The sequence below is a fragment of the Myotis myotis genome, unplaced genomic scaffold, assembly GCF_014108235.1.
Source record: "Myotis myotis isolate mMyoMyo1 unplaced genomic scaffold, mMyoMyo1.p scaffold_m19_p_21, whole genome shotgun sequence".
Lineage (NCBI taxonomy): Eukaryota > Metazoa > Chordata > Mammalia > Chiroptera > Vespertilionidae > Myotis > Myotis myotis.
In genome coordinates, this window is record NW_023416326.1 from 5,455,671 (window position 1) to 5,473,279 (window position 17,609).

The window sequence follows — 17,609 nt, forward strand, 5'->3', positions numbered from 1 at the left end:
GCGCCTCCCGGCTCGTTCCCGCGGCGAGCGCAGGGATTCCTCGGGCAGAACCGCAGCGGCGCGAACAATGATGACCCCAGTTTCCATGTGCACCCCCTCCCCACCCCGGAGGAGTGGCGGGGAACCGCGGCGCGGCGGGGCTGGCCCGGATGCCCCGGCCCCCGGAGCTGGCGCCAGGGCGAGCTGAGCACCGGGCCCCGCGCGAGGGCCCCGGCCGCCCCAGCCCCGGAGTCCCCGGCCGGGTGCCCAGTCACGCATCCCGGCTCCCCACGCGGGTGCCCAGGGGCCCTGGCGCCCCGATCTCTGCGCCCCGGCCACCGGAGGGGCCCGGGAGCTCCCCCAGCTGCAGGGGAGCGCGAGGCGGCGGGGAGGGGGCCCACGGCCAAGGACAACCCCGGGCGAGGAACCCTCGGCGGAGGGAGGGGGGGACAGCCCCAATCCCGGGGGGCCGGGTGGGGAAGCAACAAAGAGCCTCACCGCCCGACGGGGCCCGGCCCGCTCCCGCCCCTCCCGCCCTCCGCAGCCCGCGGGGGCCCGGCCGCCGGCGGGGGGGGAGCGCCCGGCCCCCTCCCCGCCCCCCGCGCCGCCCCCTCGCCCCGGGAAGGAGGGGGAGGGCGGCGCCTGCGTGCTCCTCCGCGCGCCCCGCCTCCCCGGGCTCCCGGCGACGGCGATCCCGACTCTCCCCCCGCGGCGGCCGCAGCTGCCGGTGCTCACGGCCTGGGCGGCGGGCGCGGGCCTGGGGAGCGGCGGCCCCGGCGGGCACCCCTGCGAGGGCGGCCGAGGAAGCTCCCGGAGGCGGAGGAGGCGGAGGAGGAGGAGGAGGAGGAGGAGGAGGGCGCTGCGGCGGCCGCGGGACCGCGGGGCGCTCGGCCTCCCGCCCCCTCGCCGCGTCCCTCGCCCGCGCCTCCCTGCGCTCCGGCCGGCGCCGCGCTTTGTGCGCGGAGATGGTGTAGCCCCGCGGCCGCTCGGCCCCGTCTCTCCGCTGCGTCCCGCCCCTGGAGGCCGGACCCCGGGCTCGGCGTCTCCCGGCGGCTGGGGAAGCCCGGGCGCCGGCACCATGAGGTGAGGGGCGCGGGCGGGGGGGCCATTGTGCCGCGGAGCCGCCGTCCTCGGACCCGCCTTCCCTCCCCTCCCCGCGCGGCTCCCGGCTCTCCGGGCTGCGCTCCCTCCTCCTTTGTCCCTTCTCGTTTCCCTTTCTCCCTCCTAACCCTCCCCAGCCCCTCATGGGGGGGGGGGGGCGGTGCGGGGAGACGGACGGACGGGAGGGTCTCTGGGCGGCGGTCCCCCTGTCCCCTCGAGGGTCCCCCCATTCCCCCTCGATGCGCCCCAGGCGCCAGGGCTCCCCAGCCTGCGTTCAGTTTGCGCCCCGCTCCCTCCCCCGCCCGGGCCGCCCCACCTGGGCGCCGGGGAGGGTCCTGGGCGCAGGGGTTCCCCCGCCGAGCTGCCCCCACCCCGCGCGCTCTCAGGACGCGACTCCGGGGTGGAATGGCACAAGGAGGAAAAGTTGCAGGGACCTGAAATCGCTGCGGGTAGGAAGCGCTCCGAGAGCGGGAGGGGACGGCGGGCTGAGGGGGCATCTCCCGATGGGGAGGGGAGGGGAGGGGAGGGAGGGGGAGAATGTCTGAGGTTTAGAAGGGGGGGACCGTGGAAGACCGGGAGAAGTTAGTTGGGGGGGGGGGGGTGAGTGGGGGCAGGGAGGGGTTGGTTTGCAAAAGCCCTCTCCTCTCCGGCCTCCGTGGCAGCCCTTGTTGCAATGCAGCAGCTGCGCTCCCCCCCCACCCCCCCCTAGTAATCAATACAACAGGCTAAATGTGCTCATCCCCAGATCAGGGCTGAACGCACCGTCGTAATCGACCTGTTTAATGGCTACGAGGAAACCTATGGTGTGACATTTTTCTTTTTTTTTGTTTCTCCGATTGTGTATTAGGGAATAAACCGTGGGGTGGGGTGTCATTCATTGGAGGGGCTCCCCCCCCCCCCAACCCCCGGCCATTCCTAAGCCTGGTGTGTGCCCATAACCTTCCCTTATCGGATTGGTGCTCGACTTGGTGAGCAGTGGGACTGGGTGGGTAGCCTGGAGGCCGATCCGTTCTGCGTTATCATTCCTGCTCTGTAGGCCCTCCCTTTGGGCTCAACAATTGTGGATCAAGTCAGTTACTCCATTTCTGTGTCCTGGGAGAGATAGTCTTACCAGTTTCACTTGGATTTGCGTCTCCTTTGTGTTAAAGATTCATGGCCAACAGTCGCCAAGAGCTTTGTAATGTAATGCAAGGAAATTTGAATGATATACCCTACCAGTTCCTGTGCTGGGGCGAGAAAATGTCATGTCATTGGAATTCTTTCGCAAATTAAGTAGCTTCCCCGTTAACTTTAGTTTTTTTGTTGGTGGTGTTTTTTGTTGTGTGTTTTTTTTTGTTTTTTTTTTTATCACGGTTGAACACTGTCCCATTTTTTTAAATACATTTTGTGTGTGTGTGATTATAGCCGTGTATTTCAGTTTCCTGTTAATTTGAATTAATGTTTTTCTCTGGTTCCAAGTTATAGGTCTTGATTGCGTGGCCTTAAAAATGGTTAAATTCTGTGTGTCTCTAAGTGACTCCCTTCTCCTCTGGGATTCCACATGAGTTATTTTCAAATGTAATGGATCAGCTTAAAATGTGACTATGACATACAAACCAAAAAAAAAAAAAATAATAATAATCTTTGTAAAATGCAGCTTGGAAAACTTGAGCCATTAGTTGTTTTTTTTTTTTTTTTTTTTTAAATCAAGTTACTAATGTCATTGAAAACTCAAACTACAGTAAAACAGGTGCAATGTTATGCCTTACTCCACATTGTTCATTTCTCCTTTAAAAATGTAATGCTCTCAGGGTCTTGTAGATTAGAAGCCACTGTTTTTTCCCCCCAAATTTCGGGTAAACTTATCTCAACACTGAGCAGCGTGAAACAGTGAAACAGGGATATTTGTAAAGAAAATGATTGTCAAGTTTTCTGATTCAAAAAAAAAAAAAAAGTCACCGTTGAGAGTGGTCCGTGAAGTGTACGATCTCTATCATATATATTCTTGTCAGTCCGTCACAGGTCAATGATGTCTTCCCTTAAAAGTGCCTTTTCTCATAAAAAGTAACTTGTACTTTTTAAGCCCTTTTTCTGCTCTTGTCCTGATGGAACGTAGAGAGGGAGGGTTCGCGCTGATGCTTTCCAGTAGCATACATGTGGCCAGAACACGGTCCACAGGCCTGAGAAGTTGGCTCACGCAGCCCACAGTAATTCTTTGTAGGCTAATTCTGAATAATTTACAAGCAGGCGAAGGGATCGGCTTCTCACTCTGGAAGGCATTGGGTTAATCGGTAGGTGGCTGTGTGACGCGTGTACACCTTTTCTCCGGGATCTGGGAAGGTAGGCTGGTCTGATTCGGGGGTTAAAAGGCTTTTGTGCTGGTTGCCAGAAAGCTTTGGGATATTTTGGAGCCGTGGGCTTTTCGGGCGATATTAATATTTGACTTAGTCTCCAGGATGCCGTAGGACATAACTGCTATACGGTTAAATCGGGTCTATTTTAGTTATATTAAGGAGTCGTTCTGATGTTTTACAGGCCACCCAGAAATAGGAATGCCTAGGCAGGAATTTCCACTCGGGCTGGTCAGGATTCGGAAGAGAGGAGATGATGACTGTGTTACTGTTTAAGTATTTGGGATCAGATCTCTGAGATGATTTTAATTTTAGGAATAGCATGCCTATTGCCATGCAATGTCATTGATTAATCCCTGTACAGAAGGGAAGTGAAGAACAAACACTCTACGTTCCTGAAACAGTCTTCAAGGCGTTCTACACGCGTTAAAAGCAGCGCGTAGAATTACTTCTCAGTGCTTTGCTTAAAGATAGATGAGAATTTGAAAAACGAGACAGCGCATTTTGTATACAAAACGGTGAAAGGGTTGAGATCCTCCAAACTGGTATTTTTAGGGTAACATCCCACTTTTTGGTGTATGCCTTTTAAATAATTGCTTTTTTTTTTTTTTACTAAGTGGTTAGTGACTCAAGTTTTTTTGTTTGTTTGCTTGTGTGTTTTTTTTTTTTTTTTTTAAATAAAAGAGGAGCTTGTCTGATCTAACGTAGTTGTGTGGGGCTGAGAGGAGCTCAGGTGATTCTGGTTTGACGTTATTCTTGGGTCCATATTAAATAGTCTAGTCCCGTGGTCGGCAAACTGCGGCTCTTTGGCCCCTTGAGTGTGGCTCTTCCTAAGCCTTGGGAGTGCCCTCATTAAGTTAATAACAATGTACCTATCTATATAGTTTAAGTTTAAAAAAATTCGGCTCTCAAAAGCAATTTCAATCGTCGTACTGTTGATATTTGGCTCTGTGGACTAATGAGTTTGCCGACCACTGGTGGTATTTCACTCCCTGCTCGGTGATGGTCTCACGTCCAAAGGCGTAGGGTTGTGAGGATTCATCCAGGCCACTTGCTTGCTGCATGACCTCGGCCTCATCACATCATTTCACCGATTCGTCGTTTAAAATATGTGAAAACGGGGATAATTCTTTACTGGGTAGCGAGAGTCAGATGGTAATATTAGAAGAGATGGTGCTTTGGATTCTTGGGTTCTACCATTGTGTTACTCTTCTTATTTTGAGGCTGAATTATCTAAACTTTGTGGGTAGTTGGCTTCACCTTTCTGGCCTTCATGTAGTTCAAGAACGGCGGTAGGTGACATTTTGCTTCCTGACTCCGGTTGGTAGTGGCTGCCTCGTTGGCGCAGACATCCTGGTAGATGCATTTCTGGGCTTGATGGGGAAGCCGGCCATGATGAGTGAGTAATGTTTGATCGGACCTGGGTCCCAGGGGCACTGGAGAATGTTCCCTGGAATGCTGCTTAATTACCTGTCATCTAGTCCAGCTTTCTTATTTTATTTTATTTTATTATATATGTATTTATTGATTTCAGAGAGGAAGGGAGAGAGAAAGAGAGAAACATCAATGATGGGAGAGAATCATAGACCGGCCGCCTCCTGCACGCCCCCTACTGGGGATGGAGCCCACAACTGGAGCATGTGCCCTGACCGGGAATCGAACCGTGACCTCCTGGTTCCTAGGTCGACGCTCAACCACTGAGCCAGGCCGGCCAGGCTCAGCCTTCTTATTTTATAGTCGAGGAAATAGATCATTACCGTTTCCTTCCTTGGGTATTTTTAGTCTTTGAGATTCTTCTTGGGATGTTGTTACCTTCGTTTATGGTGGTGACGAATGTCGTAAACACTTCAGAGAGTGGTTGGTGCCCGGAAGACCAGGGTTTCCTTATGCTGACTCGTTGCTTGAGCAAACTGGTAGAAATGGAGGTGATTCTGTTATTTTGCAGGATAGTTGAGTCCAGTGAGCTGGCCGGGAAAGGATGCCTGTCTTCCTGTGCGTCTTCACTTGTCCTTGGAGCTGTTGGGTGTGTGACTTGCCCACACAGGTTTATTTTAGGGACTGCAGCCAAATGGGTATTAAAATGGAGACCCTCATTGCCTTGTAGGTAGGCATTGTTTCGCATTGTAGGCCTTCAGTAAGTGAGTACAACTCGGAACGCGTGTGGATTAGTGGAGAAAATGGACCGAAGGCCATTCATTATTCAAGGCTTTGGAGACCCCCGTTAGTCTGTTTCAGCGGTTCTCAACCTGTGGGTCGCGGCCCCTTTGGGGGTCGAACGACCCTTTCACAGGGGTCGCCTAAGACCATCGGAAAAACACATCTATAATCACATATTGTTTTTGTGATTCATCACTATGCTTTAATGATGTTCCATTTGTAACAATGAAATCGGGGGTCACCACAACCTGAGGAACTGTATGCAAGGGTCGTGGCATTAGGAAGGTTGAGAACCACTCTATTTGGAATTAGCAAACTACCCAGACAGGCCCCATTTGGCTGGTAGGGCTGATGGTTTTGGGTCCTTATCCTATACCCAGCTTAAATCTGAGGGGATTGTAGAACTCGTAGGGCACCCAGTATTTATCATGAGTGTAGGAAGTATTTGGAAAAAATGGGATCTCAATTTTTATGTGATTGTGGGGAGAGAAATGGTACTTAAACTCTTCCCTAGCCAACTTAAAGCTGCTCCCCGCCCCCCCCCCCCCCCCCCACTTCCCTATCTTTGAAATTGACAGATGGAATGGAGTGGAAGGGAAAGTTAAGGAGAGAGAATCCGGGCTGAGGCTGTACACACTCAGTGGGTGCTTCCCCAAAGAAGGGTTTAAGAAGAATAGAAAGCAAGAAGGGAAAGTCCTTGTCAGACTTCGGAAGTCACCCCTGGTTCATCTCCCTCCCAGCTATGGCTGGGTGTTCGTTCCTCTATGCTCTGTATCGTATTTATTACATCGTTTTACAATTCCCTGCACCTGTCTGTCCCTCTTCCTCGTAAGCTGTTGGAGGGTGCGGACTGCATTTTTATATTCACGGTCCCAGCAAAATATTTGGCAAGTAGTTGGGTGCTCACGTAAACTTTTGACGTTGACTGGCATGTTCTTTTCCAGAATCGGTCCCCTGACTGTAGTAACCATCATTTCGGAGGCACCTGCAATGTCCTACGGCTCTTCTGGGTGCTATACTCCCGGGGTGTAAGATCGTGTTGGGCATTTAGTGCATGCTGAAGTGACTTAGTTCAAACAGACGCACAGAACAGCACCCTGGCCACAGGGATAGATGGAGAGTTTGTTTCTCGCTCCAACACCAAGCTCAGGAGTGGCCAGAAAGAGTGCCATTCGGGTTTGCGTCACTCCAAAGCCCCTGCGAGGGGATTCTATGTTTCCTTGACTTTTCTCATGAAACCCCGAAGGAATAGAAGGGCCATCACTCTGTGTTTTTTGGTCTTTTGAATCTTGGGACTTGTAAATATTTTTGAGCAGGAAGTTTTATGCATGTCTGTTGGTTTAGCTTATTTCTACTCCATGTCATGCCTGCCTTTGGAATCTTATCAAGTCCTTCAAATACCAATCCCCCCCCCCCCCATTTTCTTGGTTTTCTTGCAATTATAAAGAAAGCTGCTCTGATTGGTAAATTGATTGGCGTGCGATACTCAGGAAGGGAGCTGTATGAATGAGTCAGCTTGGGGCGCCATAGCAAAATACGATAGACTGGGGGGCTTACATCACAGAAACTTAGGTTTTTCAAAGGTATGGGGGCTGGAAGTCTGAGGTGACAGTGCCAGAATGAATGGGGGGTGGAGAGAGAGAGAGGGAGAGGGAGAGAGAGAGAGAGAGAGAGAGAGAGAGAGAGAGAGAGAGAGAAGAAACAGACAGACTTCCTCTTCTTACAAGGTCAGCAATCCTACCAGATTAACACCCCACCCTTATGACCTCATTTAACCTTAATTACCTCCTCAAAGCCCTATCTCCAGATGAAGTCATTTGGGGCATTTGGGGGAATAGGGCTTTAACATATGAACGAGGGTGGGGGGGCACATTTCAGTCCATAGCGGAAGATACCCAGATTTTTTTGTGCATGTGTCAGTGCAGACAGCTTCGCTGGAAGAAGCTAATCTGGATAATGCTTAGGTGATCTGTAGATAAACGCGGGGGCGGATCACGCTAGAGCTCTCCTGTATTTTCTAGAAAGAGCTGTAGGTTGGGACGCTTCTATTTTAGAACGGCCCTAATAGGTTTCATTAGCGTGTCGCTTTTCCAAGAGGATGTTGTCGAGAGCTCGGCGTAGTAGAGGCTGCATGATGGAGGGGAAAGAGTTCAGGCTTTGAAGGCAACCTGCGTTTGAACCCTCTTCTGACATCTCCTAGCGAATTGACGTTTTGAGTAGGCTATAGTTTTTTGAGATCGGAATTTCTTCTCTAAAAATGGTTACAACTTTTGCGGTACGGAGTTGTTGGGAGAATTAAATCAGAAATTATATTCAACCCTGGCATAACACTTGGCACATAAAAATGGGATTGATAAGAATAATCCCCTATTTCTATGAAAGTCTGACATCTCTTAAGTTTATGTTAGGAATGTAAAGAACACCGTAAATGGTACAGCAGCTTTAGAAGCAGCTTGGCAGTTCCTCAGACACGTAAGCCTATAGCCCTGGCCGGTTTGGCTCAGTGGATAAAGTGTCAGGCCTGTGGACTGAAGGGTCCCAGGTTCGATTCCTGCCAAGGGCACATGCCCAGGTTGCAGGCTCTATCCCCAGGGTGGGGCGTGCAGGAGGCAGCCAGTCAAGGATTCTCTCTCATTGTTGATGTTTCTATCTCTCTCTCCCTCTCCCTTTCTCTCTGACATCAATAAAAATATATTCACACACACACACACACACACACACACACACACACACACACACAGAAACGTAAACATAGAGTTACTACATGACTCAGCAGTCCTACTCACAGGTATGGATCCAGGAGAAATGCAAATACATGTCCACCCAATCATTTGTTCACAGATGCGATGGCAGCATTACTCAGAATAGCCCCAAAGTGGCAATGACCCCAATGTCTATTGACCCATCCATGGAGAATCAACTTGTGGCCTCTTCCGAGTAGAATACTTGTTGGACCATCAAAGGAATCAAGTACTGATTCATGCTAAGTGGAGGAAGTCAGACACAAAAGGCCCCGTGTTGTATGATTCCATTGATAGGAAATGCCCAGAATGGGCAAATTTGTCAAGACAGAAAAGTGACTCAGTGGTTGCCAGGGGCCGGGGAGAGTGAAGGAGGGATGGGAAGTGAATGTTAGGGATAAGTATGGAGTTTCTTTCTGGGGTGATGAAAATGTTCTGGAATTTCACAGTGGTGATGGTTGCCCAACCTTTTGAATATACTAAAAGCCACTGAATTTTATACTTTGCAAGAGTGAATGTTATGGCCTGGGGATTAGATCTCAGCGCCCACTCCCCCTATCCTTGAACTATTATTTTCACTTACAAACTAGACTGTAGACTAGTGGTTCTCAACCTGTGGGTTGCGACCCCTTTGGGGGTCGAACGACCCTTTCACGGGGGTCGCCTAAGACCCTCGGAAAACACATATATAATTACATCTTGTTTTTGTGATCAGTCACTATGCTTTAATGATGTTCAATTTGTAACAATGAAATTGGGGGTCACCACAACACGAGGATCTATATTAAAGGGTCGCGGCATTAGGAAGGTTGAGAACCACTGCTGGAGAGGCTCAGAAGAGGGTGTCATATGCTTTGCATGGTTTCTGATGTTTTTCTTACTTTGGATTCACATTTGAAATGAACATCTTCACGTTTCCTAAAGAAGAGAGACCGAAGGCAGAAGCACTGGGGTGTTCTGTGGGGGGAGCCAGGCAGGGGGGAGTGAGTGTGGCGTGGAGACCTTGGTCCTGCTGCCCTTGAGACGCCTGAACATTTGGAGCCTTATCTTCATGTGAAGGTGGCAGACGTCTCTCTCTCTGGGAGGCCCTGTTCTGAGTAAAAGATGCCTAAAGTCACGGATAAACGTCCACGAGGGTCATCCGGCAGAATCTTCAGGAAACTTGAGTCTGGGCGGCGAGAGTCAGTCATCTCAAACACCAAGGAAGTTTTGTCTTTAGGGAATGAAGTCTCCTATGGGGAGGGAAGTAGACCATTTGCACATGGTCCGAGCCATGTGCTCAGTGGTTCAGGGCCTTCTGGAACGTTCCGTCTGGGCAAATAGCACATCTGATGAGATGAAGGCAACCTCTCACTGAGCTTCCCAGGCCCTCAGCCTCCTCCTGCCTTTTTTTGGTATCTGCATTTTTTTGTGTCAACCTGGTAGGGGACCAGCTTCATAAAGAAGCCCAGAACACAAGGGACATAAAATGAATGGCTCTTTAGGTCAAATCTCCACGGAGTCCAGGTTGCTTGTTTTGCGGCGGAGGGATCTTTCGGAGCAGGTTTTTAAATAATGATGAACTATGGGTTACTTTTGAGAGTCTCCTTTATTCTGCAACCCTGAGCTGTCCCTTTCTCTCCTGTGAGACTAGAATGGCAAGCACTGTTCAGTTTTCAGTAATTGAAGATTTATGAATTCCAGGTTGTCACTTAACACTTGAAGTTATGTGTATTTCTTTGTGGTCTCTTTCATCGTTGTATTTGCAGTATTTTGAGAAAACCAATTACTGTTGTCCAAGTGTCTGATAAGTGTTGTTTTGATTTTATTGTTTTATTTTTCCCTTCCACTATAAAGCAGTACAGGTTTTGCATAGATTTTAGAGAGTATGGAAAGTATAAAGATCTTAAATCAAACCATCTAGAATTTTGATGTTTGGATATGTAGCTTTCTACATTTTTATATTGCATCTATGCAGCCATAAATGTGCTTGTATGTGTGTATGAGTGTGTTTTCAATAAAACTGAGATCATACTATGTAAAGGTGGAATTTTACTATATTATATTGTCACTGGCCCCTTTCCTTGCAAATCTTACCACTAAGTACAGATCTGCAGAGTATTTACGATAAGTAACTGCACAGTATTTTCACCATGCTTTGGATATTGCAGCCATAGACTTTGAGATTTCCCCCCATTATTTTTGTTATAAAAAACACTACTGTGAACATCTTTGGATACATGTCTTTGCGCACATATCGGACATTTTGCATCTGCACACGTACTTATGTTTTAGGACCAGTTCCCAGGAGGAAAGATCAAGTAGTATTTCTGTTTTCCTTTCTCGTACTTATCAGCAGATTCAGGCAGGACAGCCTCCATTTGCTTCTCGCTCTCTCACCGCCGCTCTCAAGTCCAGGCCGCTGTCACTCTCACCTGACCAGTCAGTGTCTCCTCTTTTCCATCCTTGGCCTCCATCTGCCATGCGTCAGCTAGGACAGTGGTTCTCAACCTTCCTCATGCAGCAACCCTTTAATACAGCTCCTCATGTTGTGGGGACCCCCAATTTCCTTGTTACAAATGGAACGTCATTAAAGCATAGTGATGAATCACAAACACAAGATGTAATTATAGACGTGTTTTCCGATGGTCTTAGGCGACCCCTGTGAAAGGGTCGTTCGCCCCCCAAAGGGGTCGCGACCCACAGGTTGAGAACCGCTGAGCTAGGATGACCTTCAGGCGGAAATCAGATACAGTTACTCCCTTGCTAAAGCCTTCATGGCATTGAGGTGCTCTTCGAATAAAGCCCCAAATAACATCAAACCAAAATGATTGAGGTCCTGCCTGCTCGGGCTGAATTCCTAGTTCCCAGCACAGGCCCCGGTGAGTCCAGAATAAGTAGCTGAGTGACTAATAAGGGAAATGACCAGACCGAAGCGAATTCTATCCGTTTTCGATACACATTACCGAATTAGCAGCAAGAGGTGAGAGGGCGCCAGCGCCCCCACATTCTGCCCAGCCCAGGGCACGATCATCAGCCTTTTTAATCTTTGCCAATCTGATAGCCCCAAGGTGTTATCTCCTTGCTTTAACTGGCATTTCTTTGATTATGAGTAGCGTCGAACTTTTCTTCACGTGGTTATTGGCCATCGCTGTTTGCGTGTCCGTCACCTGTTCACGTGTTTGGCCTGTTTTCTCACTCTGGGATGTTAGTTTTTCTTGTCATGATTTGTAATCTATTTAAGGAGGGAATGCAGATCTGCTGTCTCAGTTATCCATTGTGGTCTGACAAACCACCTCAAAGCCTAGTTAACACATGTATGAGTTGGTTGGGCAGTTCTTCTGCTGGTCTTACCTGGACTCATACATATTTTTATTCCTTGGGTGGGTACATGTGGTATGTCTGTCTGTCTGTCACGTAGTGATAGCAGCCTACCATGATGAGATCATGTCCCACTGCAGAAGCTCTTATCAAGCCTCTGTCTGCGCCCTGTCCCTTGAAAGCGAGTCACATGGTCAGTGTGGGGAGGAGACCACACAAGGTCGTATCAAGAAGTGTGATTCATTGGGGGCATGATGTAAAATCTGCCACCTTCCCTTCTAAATGTGTCACTTGTTTTTGGGCTGTTTGTCTTGGCATAGAAATTTTAAAATTTCCTATCAGATCTGTCCGTCTTTATCTGTCTTTGTTATGCTTTTTCCAGCCTAAAATTATATATGTGTTCACTTACATTTTCTTCTGTTACTTTTATGGTTTCATTGATGTTTACTTAAACTTAAGCCGTTTGACATTTATCTATAATAATAAAAGCATAATATGCTAATTAGGCCGGGCAGCTGAACGACCTACCGGACATCCTTCTGGTTGACCTTCTGTATGAAGCCGGAGCTGCCAGGGCCGAGGTCCTTGCATGAATTTTGTGCATTGGGCCTCTAGTTTTAATATAAGATGGGAAGTTAGTATTTAAATGTCAAATGGTCACGTGTCGGCATCATTTGTTCAGTAATCCATCCCTTTCCATTGACTGGAAATGCAACATTCACTGTATACTGAATTCCCACACTTGGTTCTGGTACTGGACTCATCCGTTATCTAATTCTATGCTAGGACCTCACTCTTTTAATTACTCTAACTTTGTAATTTTTTTTAAATATCTAGTAAGGGAAATGACTGTTGGTAACTTTTTCCCCCAAAACTTTATTTGCTGTTTCATTTAGTATATTCTTTTTTAAAAAAATATATATTTTATTGACTTTTGACAGAGAGGAAGGGAGAAGGATAGAGAGTTAGAAACATCGATGAGAGAGAAACATCGATCAGCTGCCTCCTCCACACCCCCTACTGGGGATGTGCCCACAACCAAGGTACATGCCCTTGACCGGAATCGAACCTGGGACCCTTCAGTCCGCAGGCCGGCGCTCTAGCCACTGAGCCAAACCGGTTAGGACTCATTTAGTATATTCTTTTAGGTTAGTTTTAGAGTCATTTTTATAAGTTAAAACAAAAAGATGAAAGAAAAAAGAAATTACATTCCCAACCTTTTGGAGTTTTAATTAGAATTGTGTTAAAGTAACGGATTAACACGGGGAGAAAGAATTAACCCTATTATAATACGGAGTTTTCCATTATTTTTTCTCACTAATATTCATATTTTTTTATTTCATCTTTAGTAAAGTGCAGTAACATGTCAGGTTCTGTGTTCGATAGGGCACTTTTTAAAAAGTTCTTATAGCTTTAGAAATTAAAGGTTTTCATTCATTTTTATTGTAAATTCATCTCTTCGCACTTTTCTGTGTGTTGATTTTGGTTGTGCTTGTGTTTTTTTTTTTTAATATATTTTATTGTTTTTTTACAGAGAGGAAGGGAGAGGTACAGAGAGTTAGAAACATCGATGAGAGAGAAACATCGATCAGCTGCCTCCTGCACACCCCCTACTGGGGATGTGCCCGCAACCAAGGTACATGTCCTTGACCGGAATCGAACCTGGGACCCTTCAGTCTGCAGGCTGACGCTCTATCCACTGAGACAAACCGGCCAGGGCTGTGCTTGTGTTTTTAAAAGATTTTCCTTCGTTAATTAACTTAATTCCAACATTGGCATTTATATTCCTCACTTTTCGTAGATTTTGAAATATAATAGATAACAGTTATTGAATACTTATTGCCTAAAGTACTTCACATATTAACCATTTATTTTTTTAAAAATATATTTATTGGTTTTTTACAGAGAGGAAAGGAGAGGGATAGAGAGTTAGAAACATTGATTAGGGAGAAACATCGATCAGCTGCCTCCTGCACGCTCCCTACTGGGGGTGTGCCTGCAACCAAGGTACATGCCCTTGACCGGAATTGAACCCGGGACCTTCCGTCCGCAGGCCGATGCTCTATCCACTGAGCCACACCGGCTAGGGCCCTGGGCCCATGATTTTAACCAGTAGGCTCCAGAGCCACTCTAATGGTTAACTGTTAGGAACTGAGGTGTGTATTTGGATTTTCTAAACGTGGATGTATGAGCAAATGATTTATTTTTCTTTATGATTTCACCTAGAAAGTTTCTTTATTTTCTTAAAATAATTAGTTTCAAGAACAAAGCCCGTGTAGAATGAACTGACCTAGAATAGGAGCAACATTTCAAAGATAGCAGGGGCAAGGAGAAAAGGCTTTATTTTGGGGGGGAAAAAATGGTTTAATCTTGGAAAAAAGAAACAAAATTATGAAAACATTCATGTGAGGGTTGCAACTATGTGTTCAGTTCTTGGAATGGCAGAAGAATGAGTCAAGTGTTGGTTGCTTTTTCCCCCCCAATATTTTTCTTAAAAAATTGCCAGATGGCATGAGACGATATCTTTCCTGGTGCGATGGACTTTTCCAGTATGATCCCCTAGAAAGGCATTTTTTTTTGCCCAGAGGCTCAGGGCTTCCTTAGTAAAGCCCAGGGCCTTTACGTAGATATTCAGATTATTTTCTTTTGACTTCCTGTTATCTCCTCTTCGTTACCTTCTCCATGTATTGACTGATTGTTATGTGTTAGGATGTTTTCAGCTGCAAGTAACAGACGTGTGTGTAAACACAAGCAAATTTCCTTTCTCTTACATTTTACTGATTTTGAGGGAGAGAGAGAGAGAGAGAGAGAGATAAATATCGATGTGAGAAAAATTGATCGATTGCCTCCTGCATGCTCCTCAACCAGGGAGGGAACCCATATCCTGGGTATGTGTCCTGACCAGGAATCGAACCTGCCACCTTTCGGTGTATGGGATGACGCTCCAACCAGCTGAGCCATAGTTGCCAGGGCAAGAACATTTATTTTTTTAAGATATATATATATATATATATATTTTAAAATATATTTTTATTGATTTCAGAGGGAGAGAGAGAGGGAATCATCAATGATGACAGAGAATCACTGATCGGCCTCCTGCACACCCCCCCTACTGGGGATCGAGCCTGCAACCCGGGCATGTGCCCTTGACCAGGAATCGAACCTGGGACCCTCCTGGCTAGGGCTGGTCACTTGATTTTTGAGAAGGGTACCACGGCCATTCATTCAATAGGGGGAAGGATCATATTTTTAACAAATGGTGCTGGGAGAGCTGGGTATCCCTAGTTCTTTTGAAAGAGAGTTTACAGTAGTGTATTTTTTTCCTGGGATATGAATGCCTGCCTGTACATCTGGGTTTCTCCACCTTGGCACTGTTGAAACTTGGGGCCAGATAATTCTGTGTTGGGGGGTTGGTCCTGGTCCTTGTGGGATGTTTAGTATCTCTGGCCTCTGAACACTAGATGCTAGAAGCTCACCCTTGGCCTTTTCCCCTAATAGTGATACTAGGATGCATGGTCAGTGTATTTAAAACATTTAAATGTTTTATGTTTAAATGAAAAAAAAAAATATGGTGCTATTTCCTGTTTTTATTACAAAAGACTTGTACCTGTTTGTTTCCTTAGATGTTAACCTGGTAACCCAGCTGCAGTTTGTAAACAGTGTTTCAGAAAAGAAAATGTACCCTGAAAAGTCAGTTGATAAAAGCTCAGTGTTGAGTTACTTGAAGATAAAAAACAACAATTTGTGAATTTTAACCTAAGTGAAATGAAAAAACACACAACAACTTTAGAAGAAATTGTATTTCATTGTTTTTAAAGATATTTTCATGATGAACTTTTGTGTCCCAAAGGGCTGATCAGTTTTTCTCACTGGTCCGAAGGGCCCAGTCCCCGTGAAGAGCCAGCATATGCCTGGCACAGGGCACGAGTCCCTGGCTATAGATTGCAGCATCTCTGAGACTAATCTTTGAGTAACTAACCTTTGCTCACACTGGGTACATACCGAGTGGGCTAGCCAATTACATAGGACAACTTTTTAAAAATATATATATTGATTTTTTACAGAGAGGAAGGGAGAGGGATAGAGAGTTAGAAACATCCATGAGAGAGAAACATCGATCAGCTGCCTCCTGCACACCCCCTACGGGGGATGTGCCCGCAACCAAGGTACATGCCCTTGACCAGGAATCGAACCTGGGACCCTTCAGTCCGCAGGCCGACGCTCTATCCACTGAGCCAAACCGGCTAGGGCTTTAATATTCTCTACTTAGGTAAATAAAGTAAGTAGGTAATTTGATAAATGATAGCGATTGCTTGTTGCTCATGTAAAGACAGGCCAGGCAAATTGCTAAGGGCTTCATGTGAGTCATTTAATTTCGTGAATTAGAACAAGCCCTGAGGGTGGGCGCCCCCATTGCTATGTTACGGCGGGGGGAGGCGATGCTTGGAATGCTTACGTGACTCGGCTGATCGCACAGTTGGTAAATGACAGCTGAGGTTCAAATCAAGTCCCGTGTCACCCCGGAGACCTTGCTCTGATGACTTTATGTGGCCTCTAATTGTTCTACCTTTCAATTCCCTCTTCGCACATTTCATTTTCCGTCCTCGAGATGATATCCAATACTGTCTCGGACTTGGTACACAAAGGAATGGGAAATGCAGGCTTGGGCTGGATTGTATAGGGCAGGGGTGGGCAACCTTTTTGTGAGTGCGTGCCAAAACCAGCGAAATCTCTGACTCACAATTCTTCTGCGTGCCAACCCGAATTGTTTGAGAACATGTGACGCCTACTTGATATCTCTTAAGGTGTACGTATGTGAGGAACCTTGAAGAAATAATAAAATCCATTCGAGCGACAAAAAACACAGTCTATGATGATGAAAAATACATTTATTTTTTAATGTGTACATGTACACTGATGGTCCGACAGAAAACTTTAGGACTCCGTTTGATACTATCAGTGGGACTTTGGCTGCCGCATCACTGATGACAGAGGTTTCACATCAGGTTTCTATTTCGTGACCTTCAGAGATACGCACGAGCTACTGCTTTCATCCGTCAGGCGGTACTCCTCTTACGAGACTCAACAAAATTCATCCCTGAGAACAAAGATTCACCATTGTAAATGGGAGATTATAAGAGAGGGTTTCGCGTGCCAGCCAAAGTGACTGGCGTGCCGTGTTTGGCACGCGTGCCAGGGGTTGCCCACCCCTGGTATCGGGCTTGGAATGACAGGTGCATGCATGAGACTTCATGTGCTACATACTTCTACACATTATTCTTCTAACCCTTACAGCTACTCTGCAGGGTAGGTATCCTCACTAATGAATGCCCTCGCTGCTGGAGAATACGAGGCTAGTGAGTGATGGAACGCGGACCTGACCCCAGCATGGTCTCACTTGCATACCTGTAAGTGCTCTCCCCCTGTGTCTTTCCGTCATGTGAACTTTCCTGGTGGACTCACTTCCCATGTGTGGGCTCTGGGGTCAGCTGCGGGACTGGCTTATTCACGGGCACTCGAACCCTGATGTTCACCACCCTTTCTTTGTCTTTAATCCAGAGATGCCAGCCTTCCTATGTTTTATACGTCAAGTACATAGGGAGCCGCGGTTATGGTGACGTCCAGATTAATTGAAAAGCCAGTAGATTCGAAGTGCATTTGAATCACATTTTCTCCGACAACATATGTTAAAAGGAGAAATGAATGAATTTAAAGGGGCCTTCTCGCCTTCCAAAGGGTTGAGAACCGCCCTTGCAAATGGATTTTCTCTGTAGTTAATCTATTACGTAGGTGGGGCTGGGCAGCCGGTTCACTTTCTCGAAAGGAAGGAGGAAACCCTCAAACAATAAAAGTATTTAAAGCTATTTAAGAATCACTGCAAATGTGTGTTTTTTTGTTGTTGTTGTTGTTCTTTAGATGAAGTAGATGTTTATTAAAGAAAAATGTTTTGTGAAATGTTACTAGCTACCTATATAGGCAGTCCGTAAAAATAGTTCAAATA

The 17,609-nt window shown here is 47.1% G+C and overlaps 1 protein-coding gene across 5 annotated transcripts in view; it reads left to right on the forward strand.

Annotated features, from left to right (window-relative positions):
* Window positions 1–673: 673 nt before the first annotated feature.
* ENAH (ENAH actin regulator) overlaps window positions 674–17,609 on the forward strand; it is a 113,507-nt gene continuing 96,571 nt past the window's right edge. For 2 of the 5 annotated variants that reach the window (XM_036354628.1, XM_036354629.1), the window contains exons 1-2: window positions 675–1,062; window positions 16,904–17,016. In XM_036354628.1, coding sequence (XP_036210521.1) covers window positions 16,973–17,016 — 44 coding nt within the window. In that variant the 5' untranslated portion in view covers window positions 675–1,062; window positions 16,904–16,972. Of the gene's footprint in view, window positions 1,063–16,903; window positions 17,017–17,609 lie in introns of all 5 variants that reach the window. The other 3 variants (XM_036354630.1, XM_036354631.1, XM_036354625.1) reach the window with 2 other exon arrangements.